Source organism: Phaseolus vulgaris, chromosome 8 (assembly GCF_000499845.2).
Source record: "Phaseolus vulgaris cultivar G19833 chromosome 8, P. vulgaris v2.0, whole genome shotgun sequence".
Classification (NCBI taxonomy): Eukaryota; Viridiplantae; Streptophyta; class Magnoliopsida; order Fabales; family Fabaceae; genus Phaseolus; species Phaseolus vulgaris.
This window is the reverse complement of record NC_023752.2, coordinates 1,283,215-1,306,213: the sequence shown is the minus strand read 5'-3', so window position 1 is coordinate 1,306,213 and position 22,999 is coordinate 1,283,215. Positions and strand designations below refer to the sequence as shown.

Genomic DNA, 22,999 nt, shown 5'->3' with positions numbered 1-22,999 from the left:
AATTTCAAAGGGTAAGTGTGTCTTAAATCTTTGGTATGAATGATATCTCTTAGGGTAGGAATTTATGTTGAATTATGAGATTGTTGGGTAAGTGTGTCTTAAATCTTTAGTATGTATGATATCTGTTAGAAAAGGGTAGGGATTTATGTTGAATTATGGGGTTGTTTACGTTTGTCAGCCACTATACTCACTTTTTTTTGTGTTCCGGTCTATGTAAGGTTTTTTGATGATTGATTATGGATCGTTTTGTATTAGGGTTGAGATATCTCTGAAATACTTCAATTTAATTTATTCGTTTTTTATCGATAAAAAAAATATGATATCTACATAAGGGTATCAGCTCATCATCATGCTTGTTTTATGTAAATTGAAAACTCTAGTTCAATGCTATAACCTAACTTTACTTGTAAAACTTTTCAATGAATCAGAAAGTAGAAAGTGTTGTTTTTGAGATGGTTATGGTGAAAGTTAATTAACTTAACTTTATAAAGTATCATTGTTTTTTGTACTGTGATGTTATGGCAATTTTCCTGTTTCATAAAAGTCGAAAAATTGCAAACTGTGCAAGTATTGCGTGAAGTGAAGATGAAGTTTCATGCATAATGAGTTCATGAGTTTGTTATCAAACCTTTTGTTTATTAAAGCTATACATGTTTCTAAACTTTCATATTCATTAAACAATTGATTCAGCATTTGATTGAATAAAAACTTTCTAGTTTATGAATTTGCAGTTAAGTGTTGAAAATGTTAAAAATAATCATATTGGGTTTACTGAAATATTATGATAAAAAAAATTTATAGCCATGTTTAAAAATACTTTTGGTTAACTTTTCATATATTGTTCGGATTCTGCTTTTAAAAAAGAAAAAGAAAAAAAGAGAATGGAAGTTATAGACTGAGTTGTTTAAGTTAAAAATAAAATACTTTTGGAAAAAAAGTTATGAGAAATAAATTATTCTTCTAAAATCAGAAATTTTACATCTGGCTAGCTATAATATTAAAAAGCATTTTTTAATTAAATATGTCTCTTCGTGTTTTTAAAAATAACTTTCACATCCAAATAAAGATACTTACGAACATTAATACGATACAAACACGGACACGAATACGGAGATACATATAATTTCTAAAATGTATGAAACTTTACATCTCAGACTGACACTTCAAGTAACAACAACATTTGTCACCACATGAAAAATATTATTAAAAAAAAAGGAAATACAAGAAAATACGGAGAAACTATACCAAAATCCATATATTAACAAAAACTGTACATAGGTAATTTATACTTATCAATAAAAAAATCTTAAGAAAAGACTAGATGAAAATTTATTATGCTAATGAAAATACTTCTTATGAATAAAGTATAAGTTAGTAAATTTATTCACACATACATTCTCTTTCCAAAAAAAACGTAAGAAACCCTAAACTTGATTTTTCACCGTAGTTATTAAGACATTTGTTTCACCTATTACAAAACATTAAAAAAAAACACATAAAATAGTTACAATAAATAAATATTTTGATTTTTAAAATTATTTTTTATCTAATATTTTGTTAAAATATTAACTCGAATTTGGTAAATAAAAGTATATTTAACTTCCCATTTATTTGGTAAAATATATTTTCCACGTGCAGAAAGTCTTTTCCATGTGAAGAATTTTTTTATGAAAATAAAGTTGAATCCTATACAAAACAAGAAGAGTCAATAAATGGGCCAACAACATTACTATTTGGCCCAGTTTTTAAGGAGTAGTTAATATCACTCACTGTAGCTATTTGACCCCTTGAATATACAATAAAAAAATATTACTTTTATAATTAAACGTGTAAAAACAATTCGTTTACAATTACTATGCATTACAGTATAAATTTAAAAGTATTCTATTTTAATAAAAATATATTTTTCTCTTCAATCACAACCTGGTATAGGTGTCAACATACTAAATAAAAATTTTAAAAATATAATTGAAGGTTCAAGAGTTTATGTATGGTTTACCAAATTTTTTTTGAATATTGTTAGTTTAACAATTCAGCTTTATAAAACTAAACCTAAAATCTAGTCCAAATTAATTTTGTACGAGAACGTACACCAATTGGTCATTACGTCGATCAACATTACGGTTTACCCGATCATTATATAGATCGACACTACAGTTTGAAATTTGGTTATTATGCTGATTGACATCACATAACTAATTATGTTTAATCAGAATTAGTGAGGTTGATAAACAATTAATAGCTAGTTTATGTATTCTTAAACTTAACCTAATTCTCTAATCCGACCTAATAAGAAGGTCCACCAAAATAATATAAATAGTACAGATTCTAAGAATCAGGTACGTCATTATACAACACTTAGGATATCGAGTGCTGAATACTAAATCTGACTTAAGCATCAGAGTGTCTTTTGAGGGTACCATTCGAATATGAACCACGTGAAGACCGATGAGTGAAGTCAGCAGAGAAGAGGAAGGAACTTATTTGGAGAAGAACGTAAATGCAAACCGACCAACTGACAAAGAAAGTGAAATAACAGTTTCAAATGTTCTCCAACAACCCTGTTCGAAAACAATTTTATTTAGTTAACTAATCATAATTTAGTTCATAATAGTTATTTTGTAGCGCTCTTAAAGATATTAATGAAATTATTAACAAGAGTGACACAGATAATCAAATTTAGATATGGTTTAGGCTAATAAATTAGAAATTGTGCATTTAGCTAATATAATTTTAAGTAATTTACATATTGTTTAACTTACTTTTAGAATGAAAGATCTAACATATATCACAATCACTTACTCAAAATTAATTGAATTAAAAACCTTCTCCAAACATCCTTCCAAACACATAGTTCCAAAATATTCAACAAAGACATGAAGGAAAAATAATAACAAGCTATTCTCAAACAGATTTAAAAGTAGGTAACAATGCAGAAAAACTATATTGTATGAGATAAAGTTGGTATAAAAAAACCAGGCAAATAACTTAAGCTAAAGGGCAAACATTAAAGAAAAAACAATAATTGAAGAAAGGTGGTGGTAGATGGATATGAAATTTAAATATATTTTTCATGTGGACTTGCTTCTGAGAATCTGCACAACCACCATATTCTGATACTAACACCACACCAAAGTTGGACTTCAGTAGTAGTTTATTGTTTTCTTTTATCAGCATCAGAATATTTTTTTTTATATAAATAAGGAATATATAAATATACAAAGTGATGAATAGAGACAAAGACAAAGTCAATTTGCAGATGTAAGGATTGATGTATCTGTTCTTCATAGGTTTAGGAATCACCTCGTAGTATTATGTGTATCAAATATATACAATTTTTAAAATTATTATTTTTATATTTTTTATATTTAAGTAAAATATTTATTTCACATACACTTCACATCATATTATAACAATAATATAATATTTAAAATTAAAAAGTAAATTAAATATGATTAAAATATTATGTTCTGTAATGATTATGATATTAACATGAAGAAACATGTATATGAGCTATTTTTGTATACTTAATAAGCAAGATTTTGTATACCAATTAAAGTAACAACTTTTTATTAAGTTTGTACATCATGTCTTGAGTTGTAAATGTGAAAATGATGTTATTTTTAATTGATATAGTATTTTCAATACAATATATCTTTTCAGAATATGATATTTTCTCACGTATTTATTTTTTAGGATAGGTTATCATCTAATCAAAATATTAAATTATCCTTTCACATATTTTACTAGTAATAATTTATTATAATTATTAAATATGTTTTTTTATGTGTTGATATGTTTACAACGCACTATATTAAATTTTGAAGTGAAAATGATATTTTATTAAAATAGATGGTTGGAGATGCCACATCGACTAAATATTAAAGTATTTTATGGTATATAAGTGGGTGCAAACTTCAACTTCATGAATTGATTTTATAGAGTTGAGTTGTACTCGAATTGATCTATGTTTAACTATTTATATAAAATGAAATACTCTAATGTCTCAACAATATCTCCAACTATTTATAATTTTAAATTAGTAGTTTTTATCAAAGTAACATTCTAATTTTTTTTTTAACCTCTTTGTTGTTGAATTTTGTTTACAAACACGTGCTTTTTATCCCTAACATATTAATTTTTACAAGAAACTTATTATTATTGTTAAACTGCATTAAAAAAACCTTACTGATAATTATTATGGGACGGATACTATGCAAGAAGAAAAGTAACAAGATTCAGCAAAACTAAATTGGAATTGGGATTAACACATCTTATGGAAACAAGAGATTGATTAATTATCATCATCAAGAACAGAATGATGATAATTGGTTTATTTTCTCAGTAACATGCAAAGAGTGGAAGTATGAAATTATAGGTGATTGTTCATTCCCATAGATCATCAAGAAGAGGCTTGGTTGGTCCCTTGATGAGCCTATCTTGATGGATTTCAGATATCTTCTTGTAGTCTTCCTCACTCAGTGACCAATCGAAAATCCCCAAGTTTTGCTTCATCCTCTCTTTGTCATAGCTCTTCACCACAAAGGTTAGTCCTTGTTCATACAGCCATCGAAGACAAATCTGCACATTTTTTACATCACTTTTCTCAACATACAAACACATAACACAACAGTGTTTTTTTTATAAAACTTTCATGTTAAGTATCACTATGTAACTTGCTATCTCAACTAAACTGATATTTCAAGAAAAATAACCATCTGTTATCACATGAAAAAGAACCGATTAGATAGAAGTCTATTATACCAATGAAATAATTCTATGTGAACTTATCAGTTTACCTGAGCTACAGTTTTGCCATGTGCATCAGCCAATTCCTTGATTACATCATTGTCCATCACAAGATTAGAACCCCTCACAGCACCCTTTCTCAGGGGTGAGAAAGCTGTAACAGTGATACCATTTTCCTTGCAGAATTCTCTTAGTTCTTGTTGTTGCCACCCAAGGTTAACTTCAACCTGTGAGAATTGTTGAAGGTTAACCAGTGATTAGATTTTGCTTATAGGTGGATCACTAGAATTAGTAGTAATTAAACTAACTTAATTATTGTTTATTAATTACTTGATTCACTGCTGGAGGGATGGTAGCAAAAGAGAGCAATTTTTGAAGCTTCTTGATGGAGAAGTTGCTGACTCCAATGGCTTTGGTGAGGCCAAGTCTTTGGCATTCCTCAAAGGATTCCCACACACCCTTCATGTCAAACTCCACTATCTCTGATACTTCAATGGGGTACACAACTTTCCCAGGCTTGGTGGCAATGGGCCAGTGGATGAGGAAGAGATCCAAGTACTCTAGCTGAAGTGTCCTGCATGGTTCAACATGGAAATTGTCACAAAGTTAGAATTTTGATAACATGGGACGTACAGAAAGAGGAGGGAGGAGAAGAGAGACGTAGTGCCAATAGTGGGTGAACTAATAAACACTAGCTAGAATAAATTCGAAATAATTCTCATAGTGAATTTTAAGTTTAACTTAACCTTATAAAAGTGGTTTATAACTTATAAGGTGAGATTTGCACAATGAACTTTAAGTTCAACCTTATAAAATTAGTTATATGCTTATAAAATGAGATTTGCATAGTGAACTTTAAGTTTAACTCAACCTTATTAAATTGATTTATAGGTTTATAAAGAGAGATTTTCATAGTGAATTTTAAGCTTAAACTAACCTTATAAAACTGGCTTATAGCTTTATAAAGTGAGATTTGCACAATGAACTTTAAGTTTAACTCAACCTCATCAAACTGGCTTTAAGGTTTATAAGGTGAGATTTGTGTAATAAACTTTAAGTTTAACTCAATGTTATCAAACTGAGTTATAGGTTTATGAAGTGAAATTTGCATAATGAATTTTAAACTTAATTCAACCTTATAAAAACTAACTTATAAAGTTATAAGCTGAGATTTGCATAGTGAACTTTAAGCTTAATTCAACTTTATAAAACTTACTTAGATGAGATTTACACTCACTTATAATAAGTTATAAAATGTTTTAATATCTAGTGAATGTTAAAAAAAAGTAGAAATTGTGATGACCTGAGAGATTTCTGGAGAGCTGGGACAATGGTTTGTGCATGGTTATCAGTGACCCACAGTTTGGAAGTGACGAAGAGTTCATCCCTGGATGCAATAAGTCCAAGTTGAAGTGCTTCTGCTATGGCTTCTCCCACAGACTGTTCGACGCCATAGGCAGAAGCAGCATCAAAGTGCCGGTAGCCCTGCTTGATGGCTTCGAGGACAGCATCCTTTGTGGTGACTGCGCTGGTGGCTTCCGGCGCGGTGCCGAGGCCCACCACCGGCATCTTCCGCTGGGCGGAGGAAGAGTGGAGAGTGAGTGAAGGAACTTTGGAAGCAGTCATTTTGGTTGGAAATGGAGAAGAATGGTGAAAAGGGTGTGTTGATGGTAATGAAAATGCGAGAGAAACTCCTTATATATTGAAAAACTTGAACTGGGTAGGTGGAATTTGCAGTGACTAATCTCTACTTTGGGGTAGCTGGATGATGCTCTTCTTCCAATTCATGTGTTTTGAATTTTTAATCTCTTGTTGTTTTCATACAACAAACAAAGTAAGCATCATATGTAGAAAACACATGTATTAGTTTCTGACTTTTCTTTAAAAAAATCATCGTTTTGTTTCTACTTTTAGGAGTTGAATTGAAATTTGAAACAGTTTAATATTTAACAATTCTTTCTATTTTTAATCTGAATTAATTATTCTATCTTTAGAATTAAATCAATAGCTGCAAAGACACCAAGGTATAATATTTTTTTTTTTACTTTCGTAACAGTTTTGTATTTAAAAAAATATTTTAATATATTAAAAAAACAATTATTTAAAATATTATTAAACTTAACTTTTTAAGTGATACTAGAGTATATATTATCATACAAAGAATCACATAAAAAAAAATTCCCTCTTAAATCTTTCATGCAAACTCTAAGAAGTTCTTTAACTTCACATGAAGGAGAGAAGAAAGTTGAATGCAAACACAAATAAGATTTTCATAAGTTTGGTTTGGTTTCACGAGTCATTATGATTTTGGAAGAAAAAAAAAAAGAGAATTAATAAATAAAAATTAATCAAAAAAGAGTAGTGGAACGATTGAATTAAACAGTCAAATTGTTTCTATTTATTTAGACAAATTTATTATTCTTCCTGTCTATTATTATAAGATAAATAATAAATAAAAATTAAAAAATAATCAATTACTATATTAATTAAACTAAATATTATTTTTGAAATTAAAAAAAGTATTAATATTTAAATTAATAAATTAACTTTTATTATTGATAAATATTTTTAAATCAATATCTAACTAGTTAATTAAATATTAATTTAAAAATTATTTATTAATAACAGATAGTAATCAATATTTTTTTTTTGGTTTGTATTTAATTTATAACATTATTTCACATAAACGTGGAAAAATAGCTTGCATTAAATATTTAAGTGTTAATGAAGAGTTGATAGGTACTAAAGAAGAAGACAAATAAATCCTCACTGTCTCTTCTCCCTTTCTAAACTATGTTTGAATGAAAGTGTTCTTTGTGCAATTATTTTTAGGTCAATGTTTTTTTCTCATAAAAGAATCTTCAATGGATGTATTTTTAAAGATTGTTCTTATCCTATAAAATATCTTCCAGTGTCATATTATAAAATATTCATTGCAATTTAAAAAATAATTTAATATTCAATAAATATTTATTTATCATATATTTTAATTATATAAACTAAACATTTATCCGAGGCATTGAAAGTTAAATTACTATTCTAACCCTGGAAAACATTGGATGGCAGCATTGAATTGCTTACTTTTCTTCTTACCTATTATTACAAGATATTGAAATTTTAGTTAATATTCTATTTGAAAATAAAAAGTTCTAAATAGTTTAAGAAATAATAAAGTATAATGTTTCTTTCTACAAAATAAGTTAATATATTAAAAAGTAATAAATAGCGTGAGAAATTGTTTTTATATAAGTTTTTTCTTGAGAAAAAAAAAAAGAGTTCAAAGTTAACCAGGAGTAAGTATTTTATTTATAAATGTTATCAATAAAAAAATAAAATATTTCATCTCCATCTTTATAATTTTATTTTTTTTATATTTATGTTCTTACATAACCTACAAACCATTAACTGCTTATCTTTTTGTCTTCTTGGGCTTTTGATATTGACTTGGACTTTCAAGTACAAGATCCACTGATCTAGGTTTGGCAAATGCTCCCTGCACCCAACACTTTTGAACCTGCACCCAACTTAATTTTAAAATTCCGAAAATACTCTTTATTCCGGAAATAAAAATCCGGAATTGAAAATAATGCCCGGGAAAAAAAAAATCTGGAAGAGGTTTTTGTGTTTTGGATATAAAAATCTGGAAAAAAAAATCAAAATTCCATTCCGGATAAAAAAATCCGGAACTGAAAAATAATACATTTTGGAAAAAATTATCCGGAAGAGATTATTGTGTTCCGGAAAATGGGGGTCTGGAATGTAATTTTATATGTACCCCATTTTTTTAAGGATATTTTCGGTATTTTCCCTGTGATTGAGTGCAATGATATGGTGCAGGAAGCAATTGCCTTTAGGTTTAGGTTGGTTCTTGGATACGGGGCACGTGTTCTCACTTGTCAAGGTTGGTCAGGTTCAACTTTTGGGCTTATGGTTAACTCTCGAACATGAGTGTGTGTCGCAAGAGATTTCAATGATAAAGTCAAAATTGATATTATCAGATAAAAACCACTCTATTGACCTCTTAAGCAAATCGCCTATTTATAACACTCATTTTTTGTTTGAATTTTTACTCTTAATTAGCTCTATTTATTTAGACTTTGTTACACTGTTTCTTTATTTTAGTCTAGTTTTTTTGTGTTTCTCCCCATCATTATCTGAAAATACCATTTTACTCATTTTAAAAATGAGTTACATATTATACTTTCTATAACATATTTTACGAATTCTGAATTTATCATTTTAAAAATTAAAAAAATGTGTTATAAAAAGAATATTTCGAAATGGTTTTTTGCCTTTTGGATTTTCTATTTTGAAAACACACTTTGCTTAGAGAACCCCTACTCCATAAACACCTTTTATTATGAAACCCTTATTTCGGAATCACCCAAAATATCAAGGATAATTATAGTATTTCAAAGAATATAAGGGTGCCGAAGAAAAATGTAGGGGTGCGGAAAGAAATATCTTATTTTATTTATTTATCAAATACTTACTTTAATATTTTTTTAATCTCGTGAACAGTGAAAAAAATAAAATAAAAATTGAGAATGGCGCGAGCGATGGTGGCGCGAAGCAAAATTAGGGCGCGAAAGAGGTTGTTTGGTCTTTATAGTTCAAATCAATTCTGAGTTTTTTTCTTGCATTTCCATCAATGGCTTCTTCACTCCCTCGGAGAAGAACCCACGCTCCCAAATCTTCCTCCGCCCTAATTGACGACGTTTTCTGCCAGGAATGCGGCTCCGGCCACTCTCCGGCGAAGTTGCTTCTCTGCGACAAATGCGATCGAGGTTACCACCTCTTCTGCCTCCGCCCCGTCCTCCCTTCCGTCCCCAAAGGCTCCTGGTTCTGCCGCACCTGCTCCAACCACAAGCCTGAGTGTAAGCATCACTTTCATTTCTCTCTGTCGTTTCAGATCCCACATCGGTTAATCATTCCTAGGATACAGTGTGTTCACAAGTGAGTTTTAGGGTTGAATTAGACCCCATGCAAATTGGGGGTTTCTCTGTTCTTTATTAATTAACCCCTTGCGGTTTTTCAATCTGCAGCTTTCCCCCTCGTGCAGACCAAAATAATTGATTTCTTTCGAATTCAACGCTCCCCCGAGGCGTCGTTGAATCAAGGTGAGGTGAAATGGTTTTTGAATTTATTAGAACTGTTATTTTGAGTCGTTCGATGTTATGGTTTGGGTTTGAAGATTGAAAGTTGAAACTGGTGTGTGGTTTTAGATGCGCGGAAGAAGCGAAAGCGGGGTGGGAGCTTGGTGGTGTCGAAGAGGAAACGGAAACTGTTGCCGTTTGTGCCGAGTGAGGACCCAAAGAGGAGGTTGGAGCAGATGGCGTCGCTGGCGACGGCGTTGACTGCAACTAGTACTGAGTTCAGCAATAAGCTCACTTACATGCCTGGAATGGCACCGAGGTCTGCTAATTGCCCTGGTCTTGAGCGTGGTGGAATGCAGGTACATGCTTGATTGCTGATCAATTATCTGATACTGTTTGTTAAGAAGTTTTTTATTTTGTTGTTTTCGTTTTGAGTGGTTGTTTAGTTGAGAATTCTGTGAATGGAACAGTGTATTGTTGTGTGATTGTGACCTTTTAGGCATTTGCCCATATTTTTTAGAAGCTAGAGTTAGTATTATTGGGAAACAAACATTTTAAGGTTCTGATAGATGCAAAACATTTCTTTGTGTACTTTCTCAAGAAAGGGACCATGAACATTTCAATGTTTAGACACAAAAAAGCAGGAGCAAGACATGAATGCGAATAAGAAAAAAAACGAGTTCTTATTGCAATGTAAGCTTTGTATAGTCATTTGTATATACATGTTTTATAGAACAAAGTATTTCACAATTCTCAAGCTTTTTTTTATAAATGGGGCAAAAGTAAAAAAAAAATAAACACCTGCGTTTATTATATTTGGTGGTTTCTGGTTCTTCCCCCTTTTCTTTTATTTAATTGTTAATTCACTTGTAAATTTGTATTTTACTCAGGTCTTGTCAAAAGAAGACACCGACACCTTAAACTTGTGCAAAAGTATGATGGAAAGAGGAGAATGGCCACCTCTCATGGTTGTTTTCGACCCTCTAGAAGGGTATGTATGGGAATGGTACACAATCTCAATTTCCACATTATAACAGAAAAATACTTAGATTTTTAAATTTCTCTTTGGGCAGCTTCACTGTTGAAGCAGATAGATCCATCAAGGATTTAACCATAATTACAGAATATGTTGGAGATGTAGATTTTTTAAAGAATAGAGAAAATGATGATGGAGATAGCATAATGACACTTCTTTCAGCTTCTGATCCTTCAAAGACACTTGTGATCTGTCCAGACAAACGAAGCAATATAGCACGTTTCATTAATGGCATCAATAACCATACACCGTAAGTTTTTTCCACCTCAGGTTTTATTCTTGTTATTTTTGCTTGTATTTTGAAAACTCTAAAATTAGGGACAGACAAATAATAATGGGTATAAAATCATTTACTTTAGGTGATTATTTGATGGAAACAATTAAGTAATTGAGGTTTTTCTTTTTGGTGCAGTGAAGGAAAAAAGAAACAAAACTTAAAATGCGTGAGATTTGACGTTGGAGGTGAATGTCGAGTTCTTTTAGTTTCCAATAGAGATATTACAAAGGGAGAAAGGTTATATTATGACTACAATGGAGATGAACATGAGTATCCAACTGAACATTTTGTCTGACTCCTTCAAATGTAAGCAAAGCATCACAAACAAGAGGGAATTATAAGCTTGTCATTTTTCATTGATTTGGCCACCCACTTTAGAATGGTTGCGTTGTCACCGCTCCACATGCATAGTGAACTGGAAATGAATCATATTGGATGCACTACATTTTTTAAATTGTTTATTGATTAAATTAGTGTATGATTTTATTGTATATGCAATGATCAATGATCGGTGCCTATTTTAGCAAAAGCTGATATTCGTCTCATAATTTGGGGTCTACAGTTTTATTTTATTTACAGTAATTTCTAGTTTTCATATTCAGTGTAAATGGTATATTAAATTAAGGTATGTAACTCAGTTCTTTAAGATAAATTGAAACACTAATAAAATTTTAGCTTTTTAAGTTTATATAAATTGTTCTATTTATCTAATTAAAGGAAAAGAAAATGAAAAAATTGACTTCAAAAATAATATTAAACAGAGTGTAACTAGGGAATTTGAAAGGCCATAATATAAAAATGTAGTTATTGTTTAGTCTTAATTTTAATGGCTGAAAGGAGGTAAATGTTATAGAAAAAAATTGAGGTACTTTTGTTACTGAAAATTCGTAAGGCTTTTCTCTTATTATCAAAGAGATTTTTTATGTTGAATTGAAAAGGTGATAAACCTAAATCTTACGTAAGAGAAACACTTATTATCAAAGAGATTATTTATGTTGAATTGAAAAGGTGATAAACCATGTACATTGATATGATATAAATATGTAGACATGTATAATTTTTAAAATTTAAGATATTGAATATTATATAATTATGAATTATATAAATTTGACAATAAAGATTCATGTTTAGATTTTTTTTGAGATAATTTTTGAACTAATTATGAGATAAATATATTTCTCATGGTTAGTTAAAAAAAATTGTTTCTTATTTTTATAATTATAATAAAAATTGATATAATAAGTTTGATTTTTAAAAAAATTAATGTATTTTTTATTTTTAAAATTATATTAGAACAATATTAGAATTGTTAGAAATCTAACAAATATCTTTTGAATTGAATGCTATACATGTCCTACAAGTATCGGTGTTTGATACGGACACATCATTTAATAAGAGTATGAAACTTAAACCTCATTCATCCCGTATGTAACTTAAGATAACAAGAAGTTGAAATTAGGGATACAGAGCGGACAGAAGAGTTACACAATAAAACCATTCTTAAAGACTCATATAGTACATTTTACAGCAACCGGCTAATCAAATATTACACACTATTTTATAACATTGGGTTGATCACACCGGGTTTAACCTATTATTTTTTTTAAAGAATGGATAAATACACTATGTACTATACATACAGAGCAGACACTTCAACGTTCTTTCGATAACAATGGCTCTACCTGGGAATCTCTGTCCTTAGGGAGTGGAGGCCTGCCATTACTGCCATTACCAGATTCTATGTCGGTAACTGAAAGCTTTTCCGCTCTCTCTTTCGACAATCGAGCAAAGAAACTTGGTTTGTCTTCCAATGAAGAAAGTGGCGTGTGTGAACTGTTAGATCCCGTTTTCATGCTTTGAACATGTTGCAAGCAAACTTGAACAGCATCATGCACTCTCACAAAATACCACTCTTTGCCTATCAACTCCACCAGACCGGATTTTGACAAGGTGAGCAAAACTTCTGGGCTTGGATTGGATATTGCAATCTGCAACAAGAATAAGCTCAAGTTACTGTAGACCTGTGGTGATAATTTCAAGCATTCTAACAGTCGTTGAAAGTTCATAATCTTATTGTACCTGAACGTCCCGTAATTTGTACTCCTGATACAAGTCTTTCAAAGCTTGAACAGCACTGGAATCTACGTAGGTCACAGCTGCATTCATAAGCACATGCTAAGATTATCCTTTCATAGTTTAATTATGAGCAACCATAGTGCAAAAGAACATTTAGAAACTCAGTAAATGGTGGTTCATGTAATTCAACACTCGAGGGAACTTAAAAATAATGAAAATGATCAACACCTGCTGAAAACATCAACTGGACATATATGACAGTTAATTACAATTAGATATTTTAATAACCTCACGACTATGAACGATTTATGAATCGTATTAACCATTAGTGGCACAAGTACAGTTTGATGATTACATAATCACATTAATTTACCCTTAAAACAAAATTTCAACATGCTAAAAAATATGTTAGTTTATGTAGTGCTTAAACACATTAATACATTATATGCCTCTTTGTGAACAGGGCAAGCAAGACTTACGTGCCATCTCAACAATCACGAAATAAATTCTTTCAACCTCGGGTCCACGGCTTTTAGAACTATCAACATCAACTTCATATTCCCGCAACCTGACAAGAAAACTCCAGATGAATTAATGTATGCTCTTGATTGGAAAGATGTCAATTACAACTAACTTCTCATTACCTGTCCTTTATGAAACTTGTGTTTGCAAAATAAATTGGAGCGTCGACACGAACAATTACAATTCCATTATATGTATATGCTTCAGGATACTGTTTAACATTCCTATAAACAGTTGTCCCCGGCAAACGACCCAAAACAGCTGCAGTGAAGACCAAACAATAATGTCAGCATACTAACGTATCTTACAAATATTTATACACGCAGACATACCAGTTTAGAAAAAAAATACAAAAGGACCACTATTGTATTTCGTGCAAGATTGAAATTTACATTTTATTGGTTATATAAAAGTTGAAAGGCTTACAATTTATATCTTAAAAAACTATTGGCATGCATAAATGCTTACTTAAAAATCAGATTTCAAATAACTTCAGGAATTCTGTATTGAAATACACTCCTTAATCCTTAACCAAGAAATTGACTTCCCCGAGTGAAGTATTTCAAAACAAATGGCCAAATCTAGATGCCTTAATTCAGGATTGATCCATTGCAACCTAAAACAGAATGGTCCTATCATATTTTGTAATTATTTTCGTGTCTTTATCTGTTAGTATTTGTAGATTTTGATTCCAATCTTTCAATAGTGATGCTAATGATGAGCGTTTGGTAACTGATTTCTTTCTTTCTTTCAGGGGACACCTAATGGGTTCTGCAATATTGTTGTTCATCAGAAAAAACTATCTTTCCAAAGTTCATAAATGTTTTATTTTCTTATTTATATATCCACGTGCATAAATACCTACTATTAGTCTTTACCATTTTAGGTTCAAGGTACTCATTTGAAATAAATTTTATAAATTAAAAATTACATGACATGATTCTTAAATATTCACACAAGTTAGCCTGTATAATGTGATTCAACTCTATACACATACAAAAACAAAGAGCATGCATAATTTCTGAACCTATACAAATCAACTTACCAATATGTGGATTTGCTGACTCATGAATGACAAAAGCAAGTGAAACCCCAACCTACAATCAAAATAAAGTGAGAAAGGTGATATCTTAGCATGTGGAAAATAATTTTATATTACTATATTTGAATGAATCCAGTATCTGAAGAAATGATTTGATAACCATTTCTTCTTCTCAGTATGAAAGCAAAGCACTAAAGTTTTAGCCAGCAAACATGGCTCCACTAGAGTATGCATAATCATATAAAAATTTCAACCTCAGTAGATGCATCAAAATGCGAACAGTTTCTACAAAAAATTCAGAAAATAGTTTCTTTTGCAATTATAATGCATCCATTACTTAACAACAACAAAAATTCCAACGTGTACTCACCCCAACAAGGACACCAATCTCAATACCAAGAAACAATGTTGTAGTACTAGTAATAGTCCAAAGAAGAAAATCTTTCTTATCAACACGCCACAAAAATATGGCCTCTTCGTAATCTACCTGAAAAATCATGCCAAGAATTAAGAATGTACACTTGACAAACAAGTTAACCATCCAAAATGATATAGCATCTAAACAGATATTTTCTACATCGCTTGAATGAATAAACCAGAAAAATTAATTAGTTTAGACATTAAGATAATCAATATACAATTAATTATTGTACAAATAACATTTCTCTTCGAACAACAATATGAATTAACACTAACTAAATAAACACATCAATACAGTGGATTGGATTTCAATATGAAACCACCCAAACATATGCTATCAAAATCAAAGGCTGACATTCTCATAACAGTTTGAACAGGGATAGAGACAAACTCTTATTTTCAACATTATTCTTCCATTTTTTACTGCATAAAACTAGTAATGCCACCTCTACCTCTCTTTCTATATTGAATAAAAATATCACTTCTAACTACCCATGGATGCTGAACAATTAATAGTTGAGCATGAAGGGGATTTCTTACCAGACCAATCACAGCAGATATCACAATAGCAGCAAGGGTACACTGGATTGTTGTAGCAAGAAAACTCATCATCAGCATTTCAGAAAAGAAAATGCATCTCTTACATTTCAGTAAACAAAAATTTAAAAGATGACAGAAAGAAAAGGTAAAGAGGGGTCTTCTTTTAAAAGAAAAAGTGTTCTTTCAATTAAAAGATATGCTTAAAAAATTTATAGTAATTATGCATGCTTAAACCTAAAACAGCAAAATGCTCAAAACATTCTGTTTTAGGGCTTTTTTCGTGAGAAAAAAATAGAAGATTTTGAAGAAAAGCAATAAAACAAGTTGTATAATAGCATCAATTTTTAAAACTTAAGTAAATGGACCTAAAATTTAAATAATTTTGTGAGTATATCCATTTATTCTTGGTGTCATGGATAAAATATAATAAGTGCATGGATGGGAAAGATCTTTATTAGCAAATAAAATACTTGTTTGTATTTCTAGAATAAGAATTTACAATAAAGATTTTTCCCATGCATGCCCACATCAAAGTACCAACAGAAGTCATTTGTAAAATGTCTGAAGTAGAACTTCCATTCAATACAAGGGGAAACCTTTTCAAACATGACCAATGACCTATAAATACTTGGAAAACAAACCTGAGGTATATACTCAAATAATGGTGTTAGAAACATAAGTGCACAGATCATTATAATTCCTGAAACAATCCCAGATACCCCAGATTTTGCACCACTCTCGTGATTTACAGCCGACCTTGAAAAGGATCCTGCATTACTCATTGAAAAAATTGAAAAATATTCTAATATTAATATATATTTTACATTTAAAAATAAGTTCTTTCAAGTAAAATCATAATGTTAAAATTAATTGAGGCTTTGGAACCAAAAGCTAAGTAGCCAACTACAATGACTCCTTATTTTGCAGAGTCCAATTGAATACTTACCTGTAGTGGGGTATGCTGAAAATAATGAACCAAGAACATTGGAAACACCAAGACCAAACAACTGTCCAAAAATATCAGCAAAATTAGTTGTCAAGTATTTTTAACTAAAAAAATATTAGATTCTTGCATCAACATTTGGGAGGGGATTCTAGACCTGTCCAGTAATATGTAGGAGCAGTAAGTATATTTTGCAAAGAAATATACCTCTTGATTTGAATCCAACTCATACCCATTCTTCGCTGCTAATGCCTTGGCAATTCCCACTGACTCCTGTAGGTTGAAATCTGATTTAATTGGAAAAACAATTCCCAAGACACAATTTTCTTTAAATTCATAGAGGAGAAAAAGGAAAACTTACAAGTATAGCCACACCAGTTATGAGAATAGCAGTTGGAATTAAGGACTGTGCATACTCAAAAGCTTTTGGAACAGAAAATTTTGGTAGGCCTTGAGGTATATCTCCCACCTAATTAAAAACCATATTATTGTTAATTATATCAGCTTTGTCAAACATTTAAGTGATCTACTGACCTTAGTGGTACATAATTCTCATTTACAAAAGAACATTCATATGTTACAAATAACAAGAGAAGTAAACCAAGAAGAATACTAGCATGAGTACAAGACATTCAAGAGAAGACATTATCCAATAATAAAACAAATTAACATGATTACTATGCATCAAGATTACACTCATATCATAACCAAGAAAATTAAGTCAACATGATTAACTACATTTTTGGTTTATTGCATGCCTAAAACATGATGAAATTGTGAATGGGCATGAGACATTGTTTGTGCCTCGTGTCTTTAAATACAAAAGTTGTTTGCTTATCGAAAAGAACTACCTTTTTCGTTCATGTTTCTCCAAGAAAACAAATGTAAGAAATTGAGAATATCCATTCCACCAATTTTCTCAATTTTATGCACAACAATTATAGGGGTACAAGAACAAAATGTTTTAATACTAGTATATTATAGTCAAATCTAGTTAATGGTACCCACATGCAACTTCATTCCTTCTCTATTACTTTTGTAGCTTTACCTAAATTCATATCACTATTACAATGTCGGAAATTATGCATATTATGAAGTCAAAAGTTCATGCTATATATTTGACTCACTAAAGAAATTGACGGTGGATGAAAAACTTTTGCAAAAGTTGTTCCCAGAACTACTGCTGTAAGAGGACCAGCAGCTCTCAAGAATCGCAAGTACTTCCTTGATTTTCCCTGGTTGTATAACATCAATACAATGAGAAGGATGTTGATTCCTAACATAAGTATTGTACCAAACATCAGAGATAGATTCATACCAGGTGTTTCATGACAAGTAGTATCACAAGCATAATAGATCCCATCACAAAAGGGGGCCATGAAAACTATAAAAAGAAAAAAAAAAAAAACTGTTAAAGAAGGGGTTTCATAAGTGAAAACAGCATAATGACTTTGAAAAGAAGAAAAAAATGTGGACAAATGAACATATGATGATATTGAAGTATTAATAGATTAGATGTTCATCGCAGGCTGAAGTTCAAAATGGAATATTGATTCCAAAGAACATGTAATGGACATAAAAGGGCATTCCAATTTGATGAACTGAAATTAAACGTATAAAAATAAGAACATAAAGAAATGGGGTTGCAATTAAAAGTTTTAAAATATAGGAATATATTTGAAAATTCTAGGAAATTAAAGGGATATGCAAATTTATTTAATATAGTTTATATCGTTTACTTGTAACTGGAAATTGTTTTCGCACCCAGTTTCTTTTATGTGTTGAGAGGCAGCAATGCTCAACTCTATGTTCTTTGGCAAATTGCAATCTTCTGGGTTGTATGCTGCAACCAAATTCCTGGTTGACATTGATGCTAAAGGAACCTCAATTTAAGCTTAAGTTATTTTTTCCTCTTCTCAAATTAATTTTCACTTATTTGATCATTTAACGCTCCCCGGACCCAATTTACTTGAAAAGAATGGAAAGTTCACTCCTTAAAAATCATCATCCTTCCTTGTGCAGACCCCAAGACCCCATAATCCCAGAATTTCAATTCAGCAAGTACCAGACAGTTCACCGTACCCAAGCAGATGCAAAATTGTCCCTAAATTCACGTTTTTTAGTTATAATCTATCCATTTTCTCTACAAATCTAACTATCATCAAATTCAATCCTAATTTCGTTGGTTTCCTACGTGATTTGGTTATCACTTATCAGTAGCATATATAAGTATATGTAGTTATGTAGTAAAGGTTAAGAATTAAAAACAAGCAAAAGAATCAATTCTCTGTGACAGTACATTACGCACAATAAAAATTGCTTGATAACCCTAACACCTAGCTAAAAAATTCAACTGAATAATTCAAATTTCAAAATGAAATACATACCTTATCTGCTCCATCTATTATACTCTTAACTACTGGAATGATCTTGCTACTTTTGTCTAAATCATACCCCAAGAAGTACTTAGCTTGAGATAAACCAATGACAATAGCTGAAGCAGTTGTAAAGCCAGAAATCACTGAATGGCTAATGAAACGAATAAGCCATCCAAGCCTGAAATACCCAAAATACAAGTATATATAGGTTATCCTTTAAATCACTTCCGTAAAAGAATCAGACCTAATGCCTAGTGTTTAGCCAGCAGAATCATATAACTGCTACAGGAGTCCAATCTCTCCTCTTGTTATAAAGCAGTCAGCTTGGAGCTTAAGCCATTAAACTACCGTGAATTTAGGTACCGAAAATAATCATTTAATCACTTGTACATGTCTAGATGCAAGAAGAAAAAGTAGACTTATATATTTAGTTAGACTATTAGATGCATGAAAGAGAACGAACAAATATCTATATTGATAAAAATAAGCAATGATGAAAATACCTCAATAGTCCCATTATACACTCCATTATCCCCACCATAAGGGACAGTAATATTGCAAGCTCTGTGTATAATTCACTGGTCGAGTCAGCTATGCCACTTAGCACGTTAGATACCAAGAGGGAAACCAATGCCACTGGGCCTACTGCAAGCTGGCGAGAAGACCCAAATATGGCATACACAAATATAGGCACAAAACCAGAGTCTTCCTTGCAAAGAGAAATAACATCAATAAGCAGACATTATACAAAATTTTAGGAAGTAAAACATTGATGCCAGATAGAAGTATCATGAAAATGTAGAACAAACAATTTTAAACTAACAGATAACTATAGAATTCCATCGACATTAAAAAATGGCAAGAACAGCATCGTTGCTTAGATTAATGAAAGATAAGACTCCTCTAAACGTTACACCAGACTTCACTCTTCTAAATTTCTAGCAATACAGTGTGGAAAATTGCTTTACCCGAAAAATCAAAAGTTAATCCAAATCACATCAGAAAAAAAAAAATTATAATACTGCAAATTCAGAAGACAATTAAACACGGAACTGTGCTTAACTAAAAATACATAATCCAGAAAATTCATCCAGAGCACGGAAGTTCGGTAATCTTACAGAGTCCATATATCGGTTCAAGTCCAGCCAATTTTGCATACGACATCGACTGCATCAACAATTAACAAAAAAGCAAGCATCGATTATCTCAAAAACTGCACACAAGAGCTAGCAATTCAAAATTCATTACACAGAGAACAAGCATCTATCGATTACCTGAGGAACGAGCATGACGCCGACGGTGATTCCGGCCATGAGATCGACCTGGAAATACTCGCGCCATTTATAGACGCGAATCCAGCGGAGACAAGGGAGGAAGAACTCAAGCCACTCGAGCCACGTCATTCGCCTAAGCCTCGCGGTCCACCGCGCGAAGACGACGTTCGGCGGCGAAGAAGAGGACGAGCTTGCGGTCGGGTGCTGGAGAGGAATTATCCTGACAGGACGTGCGGCGGTGGCGGATGACGGCATGGTTGAGGCAGCCGCGGCGGGGAGGTCGGAGAAACTTGGCGATGCGTAGGTTATCTCCATGCGCATCGCCAGCGCATTATATATATCTCTAGAGTTGAGAGAGTTGAGAGCATGCAGTAGCAGTGGCGAATGGTTTAAAAGCTGAATGCGAATTTGGAAGGAATGCGATGCGTTGCGATGATGCTCAGAAACTGACGAAACTAAAAGTGGGACCCATCACCAAATCTACATCACATTTTAATTATTAATTAAACCAAAAATTAACGTAATTAAGGTTAGTTGAGACGTGGGGGAAGAAAACTTCACCTTCATTTTTCCTTCTTTAATAAATATAAGCAATTTATTAAACTAGTTTAGATTCTAATATTAATATGAGTTTGTATATTTATTAACACAAAAATATTCTAACAAGTTAAAGATTTTTTAATATTTATTCATCGGTTGGTCAATCCACTCTCTTCGTATTTTTTGAATTTGTTTAACTAACTCTTTTCTACTGTTCTCTCGTTCCTCCACTCCAGTCAAACTCTCATTTTTTTCGTAGACTTTAAATTTGAATGATATCTACAAAATATATTATAATGCTTAAGTAAATACTCAGTATTCAGTGTTTTGTGTAATTAATATGCTTTTTTTCAAAAAATTATAATTGTTTATATATTTATTATTAGATTGAATTAAATCATAATTAAAAGTATATTATCTAATTGGTTTGTGTTAATCTCATCCTGATCTTATAATATTTTTAACATGTTAGGTGTACAATATTTTTCAAAAAACTTTTTTTTATACTTAATAGTTAAGTTTAAAGCAATAATTAACTTTAACTTTAACGGTTCAAAGGAAAGAATAACTTAAAAACTAAGGTTTTAAAATAATTACATAAAATCTTTGTTTTTATAAGGAAACTTAACTCCTTTCATTAATAAAGACCAAATAAGTAATACAAAATACTTAAATATTAAGTAATTTATTAAAACTATTGAAAATTTGATGGAGACAAAATAAAGTTACGCGTGCCAGTAGCCACAATCGTGCGTACTTAACTTTTCTTAATTAATTAATTGATTAATTAATTGATTGATAATTAGTTAAAGCATGCGAATTCAAATTATTATTAAAAATAAGCATTAAGTTGGTTTATCTATTTGCGTCAACGCATTTGTGGCGGAACAAAATTGAGAACAAAAACTGTTTGAAACACACGTTTGAATATTGAATAATTGAGATGAACCTAGACTTTTATCTAGCCAAATTCAAACCTATGTTTTGCTGGCAATTTAATATTATATATTATACTGTGTATATCATATTTCTGCATACTTTTTTATAGTAAGAGTTGAATAGTAATTAATTTAATCTTTAAATTGGTTTGTGTATTAAATGATTTATTTGTTTAATGATATTTGTTATTAAATGAGGTTATTCTTGTCAACTTCAAGTTCGGATGATACTTGCAAAAGACACCCTGATACACAAATAACGTTTTGATATTCGGAGGTAGGTGCAATTAATGTAATATATTACATATCTTATTATCGAAATCTGTATCTATTTATATGATTATGGGTCTTTTGTTATCAGACTGAATTAAGATTTTTGATCATTATTAAGAGTATATTACCAAATACTTGATCACTGATTAATCTTGTTAATCTTCTATTAGGCATAATGAATTTAATCGTGTTGATCGATCCTAACCAATTGTGAAACTTCCACCTATCATACGGACCCGTACAACGTTAAAAATATTAAAATTGAAAGAAAAAATTGCAAAATAGAATAAATAGAAAATGAGAAAAACTAAGTTCTTAAGTTTGTTTATGATGTTGGATGGATGTGGGAGTCGATGTTAAGAAATAGTATTATTTTAAAAAGTTGTATACGTGTCGAGCAATGGTTGTGCTTAAAGGTTTGGTCGCATATCCATTTTAACCAAGAATATGAAAAGTTAATGAAACGTATCAATGGCTACAAATATTTTTCTTATAATATTTTAGTAAACTATAATATGATTATTTTAACATTTTCAACTTTTAACTGTAAATTCATAAGCTATAAATATTTTATTCAATCAATTGCTCAATCAATTGTTTAATGAATATGAAAATTTAGAAACATATATAGCTTTAAAACACAAAAGGTTTGATAATAACCTGAACAAAACGAATATTTTTCTTATTTGATTCGATTTTTTAATTTTATTTTATAAAATTTATATCTATTTATATATTATAAAATATTTTCATTTCTAATTGATGTGAAAATTTTAATAATAAAAGAAAAAAAATAATACTTTGTAAAGTTAAGTTAATTAATTTTTACCATAATTATCTTATAAAAAATACTTTTTGATTAATTGAAAAGTCAAGTAAGTGACCTATAGTTAAC

The 22,999-nt window shown here is 30.6% G+C and overlaps 3 protein-coding genes across 4 annotated transcripts; 1 reads left to right on the top strand and 2 right to left on the bottom strand.

Moving 5' to 3' along the window:
* Positions 1-4,233: 4,233 nt before the first annotated feature.
* On the bottom strand, positions 4,234-6,585 carry LOC137827242 (NAD(P)H-dependent 6'-deoxychalcone synthase-like). Its single transcript, XM_068633508.1, has 4 exons — positions 6,053-6,585; positions 5,080-5,323; positions 4,800-4,976; positions 4,234-4,581 (listed from the first exon to the last, which is right to left on the bottom strand). The coding sequence occupies exons 1-4, from the start codon at positions 6,373-6,375 to the stop codon at positions 4,387-4,389; spliced, it is 939 nt and encodes a 312-aa protein (XP_068489609.1). The 5' UTR covers positions 6,376-6,585; the 3' UTR covers positions 4,234-4,386.
* A 2,671-nt stretch (positions 6,586-9,256) lies between these two features.
* Positions 9,257-11,687, top strand: LOC137826637 (histone-lysine N-methyltransferase ATXR6). The gene is made up of 6 exons (XM_068632693.1): positions 9,257-9,626; positions 9,795-9,869; positions 9,975-10,204; positions 10,736-10,836; positions 10,919-11,131; positions 11,294-11,687. Exons 1-6 carry the CDS (start codon positions 9,401-9,403, stop codon positions 11,451-11,453), a joined length of 1,005 nt encoding a protein of 334 aa, XP_068488794.1. The 5' UTR covers positions 9,257-9,400; the 3' UTR covers positions 11,454-11,687.
* Positions 11,688-12,639: 952 nt separating this feature from the next.
* LOC137827241 (probable sulfate transporter 4.2) lies at positions 12,640-20,818 on the bottom strand. 2 transcript variants are annotated; one of them, XM_068633506.1, is made up of 17 exons: positions 20,354-20,818; positions 20,198-20,246; positions 19,583-19,784; positions 19,089-19,257; positions 18,020-18,085; positions 17,829-17,936; positions 17,063-17,170; positions 16,909-16,974; positions 16,705-16,765; positions 16,400-16,527; positions 15,759-15,800; positions 15,169-15,285; positions 14,802-14,853; positions 13,879-14,017; positions 13,714-13,802; positions 13,238-13,314; positions 12,640-13,146 (listed from the first exon to the last, which is right to left on the bottom strand). In XM_068633506.1, exons 1-17 carry the CDS (start codon positions 20,672-20,674, stop codon positions 12,811-12,813), a joined length of 2,130 nt encoding a protein of 709 aa, XP_068489607.1. In that variant the 5' UTR covers positions 20,675-20,818; the 3' UTR covers positions 12,640-12,810. The 2 variants fall into 2 exon arrangements, with proteins under 2 accessions (XP_068489607.1, XP_068489606.1); XM_068633505.1 differs by having other exon boundaries at positions 19,583-19,788; positions 20,354-20,782.
* Between the last annotated feature and the right edge of the window lie 2,181 nt (positions 20,819-22,999).

Bases quoted from the DNA above. Each gene is read 5' to 3' on its own strand.
- LOC137827241 (XM_068633506.1), bottom strand. From the start codon at position 20,674: ATGCGCATGGAGATAACCTACGCATCGCCAAGTTTCTCCGACCTCCCC. The intron at 14,018-14,801 runs GTAAGTTGATTT...TCTTCACTGCAG, and splicing joins GTCAGCAAATCCACATATTG to CTGTTTTGGGTCGTTTGCCG. The intron at 13,803-13,878 runs GTAATGAGAAGT...TTTTCTTGTCAG, and splicing joins ACAAGTTTCATAAAGGACAG to GTTGCGGGAATATGAAGTTG.
- LOC137827242 (XM_068633508.1), bottom strand. From the start codon at position 6,375: ATGACTGCTTCCAAAGTTCCTTCACTCACTCTCCACTCTTCCTCCGCC. The intron at 5,324-6,052 runs GTCATCACAATT...TGAACCATGCAG, and splicing joins GCTCTCCAGAAATCTCTCAG to GACACTTCAGCTAGAGTACT. The intron at 4,582-4,799 runs GTAAACTGATAA...AAAAATGTGCAG, and splicing joins ATGGCAAAACTGTAGCTCAG to ATTTGTCTTCGATGGCTGTA.
- LOC137826637 (XM_068632693.1), top strand. From the start codon at position 9,401: ATGGCTTCTTCACTCCCTCGGAGAAGAACCCACGCTCCCAAATCTTCC. The intron at 10,205-10,735 runs GTACATGCTTGA...TATTTTACTCAG, and splicing joins TTGAGCGTGGTGGAATGCAG to GTCTTGTCAAAAGAAGACAC. The intron at 10,837-10,918 runs GTATGTATGGGA...CTCTTTGGGCAG, and splicing joins GTTTTCGACCCTCTAGAAGG to CTTCACTGTTGAAGCAGATA.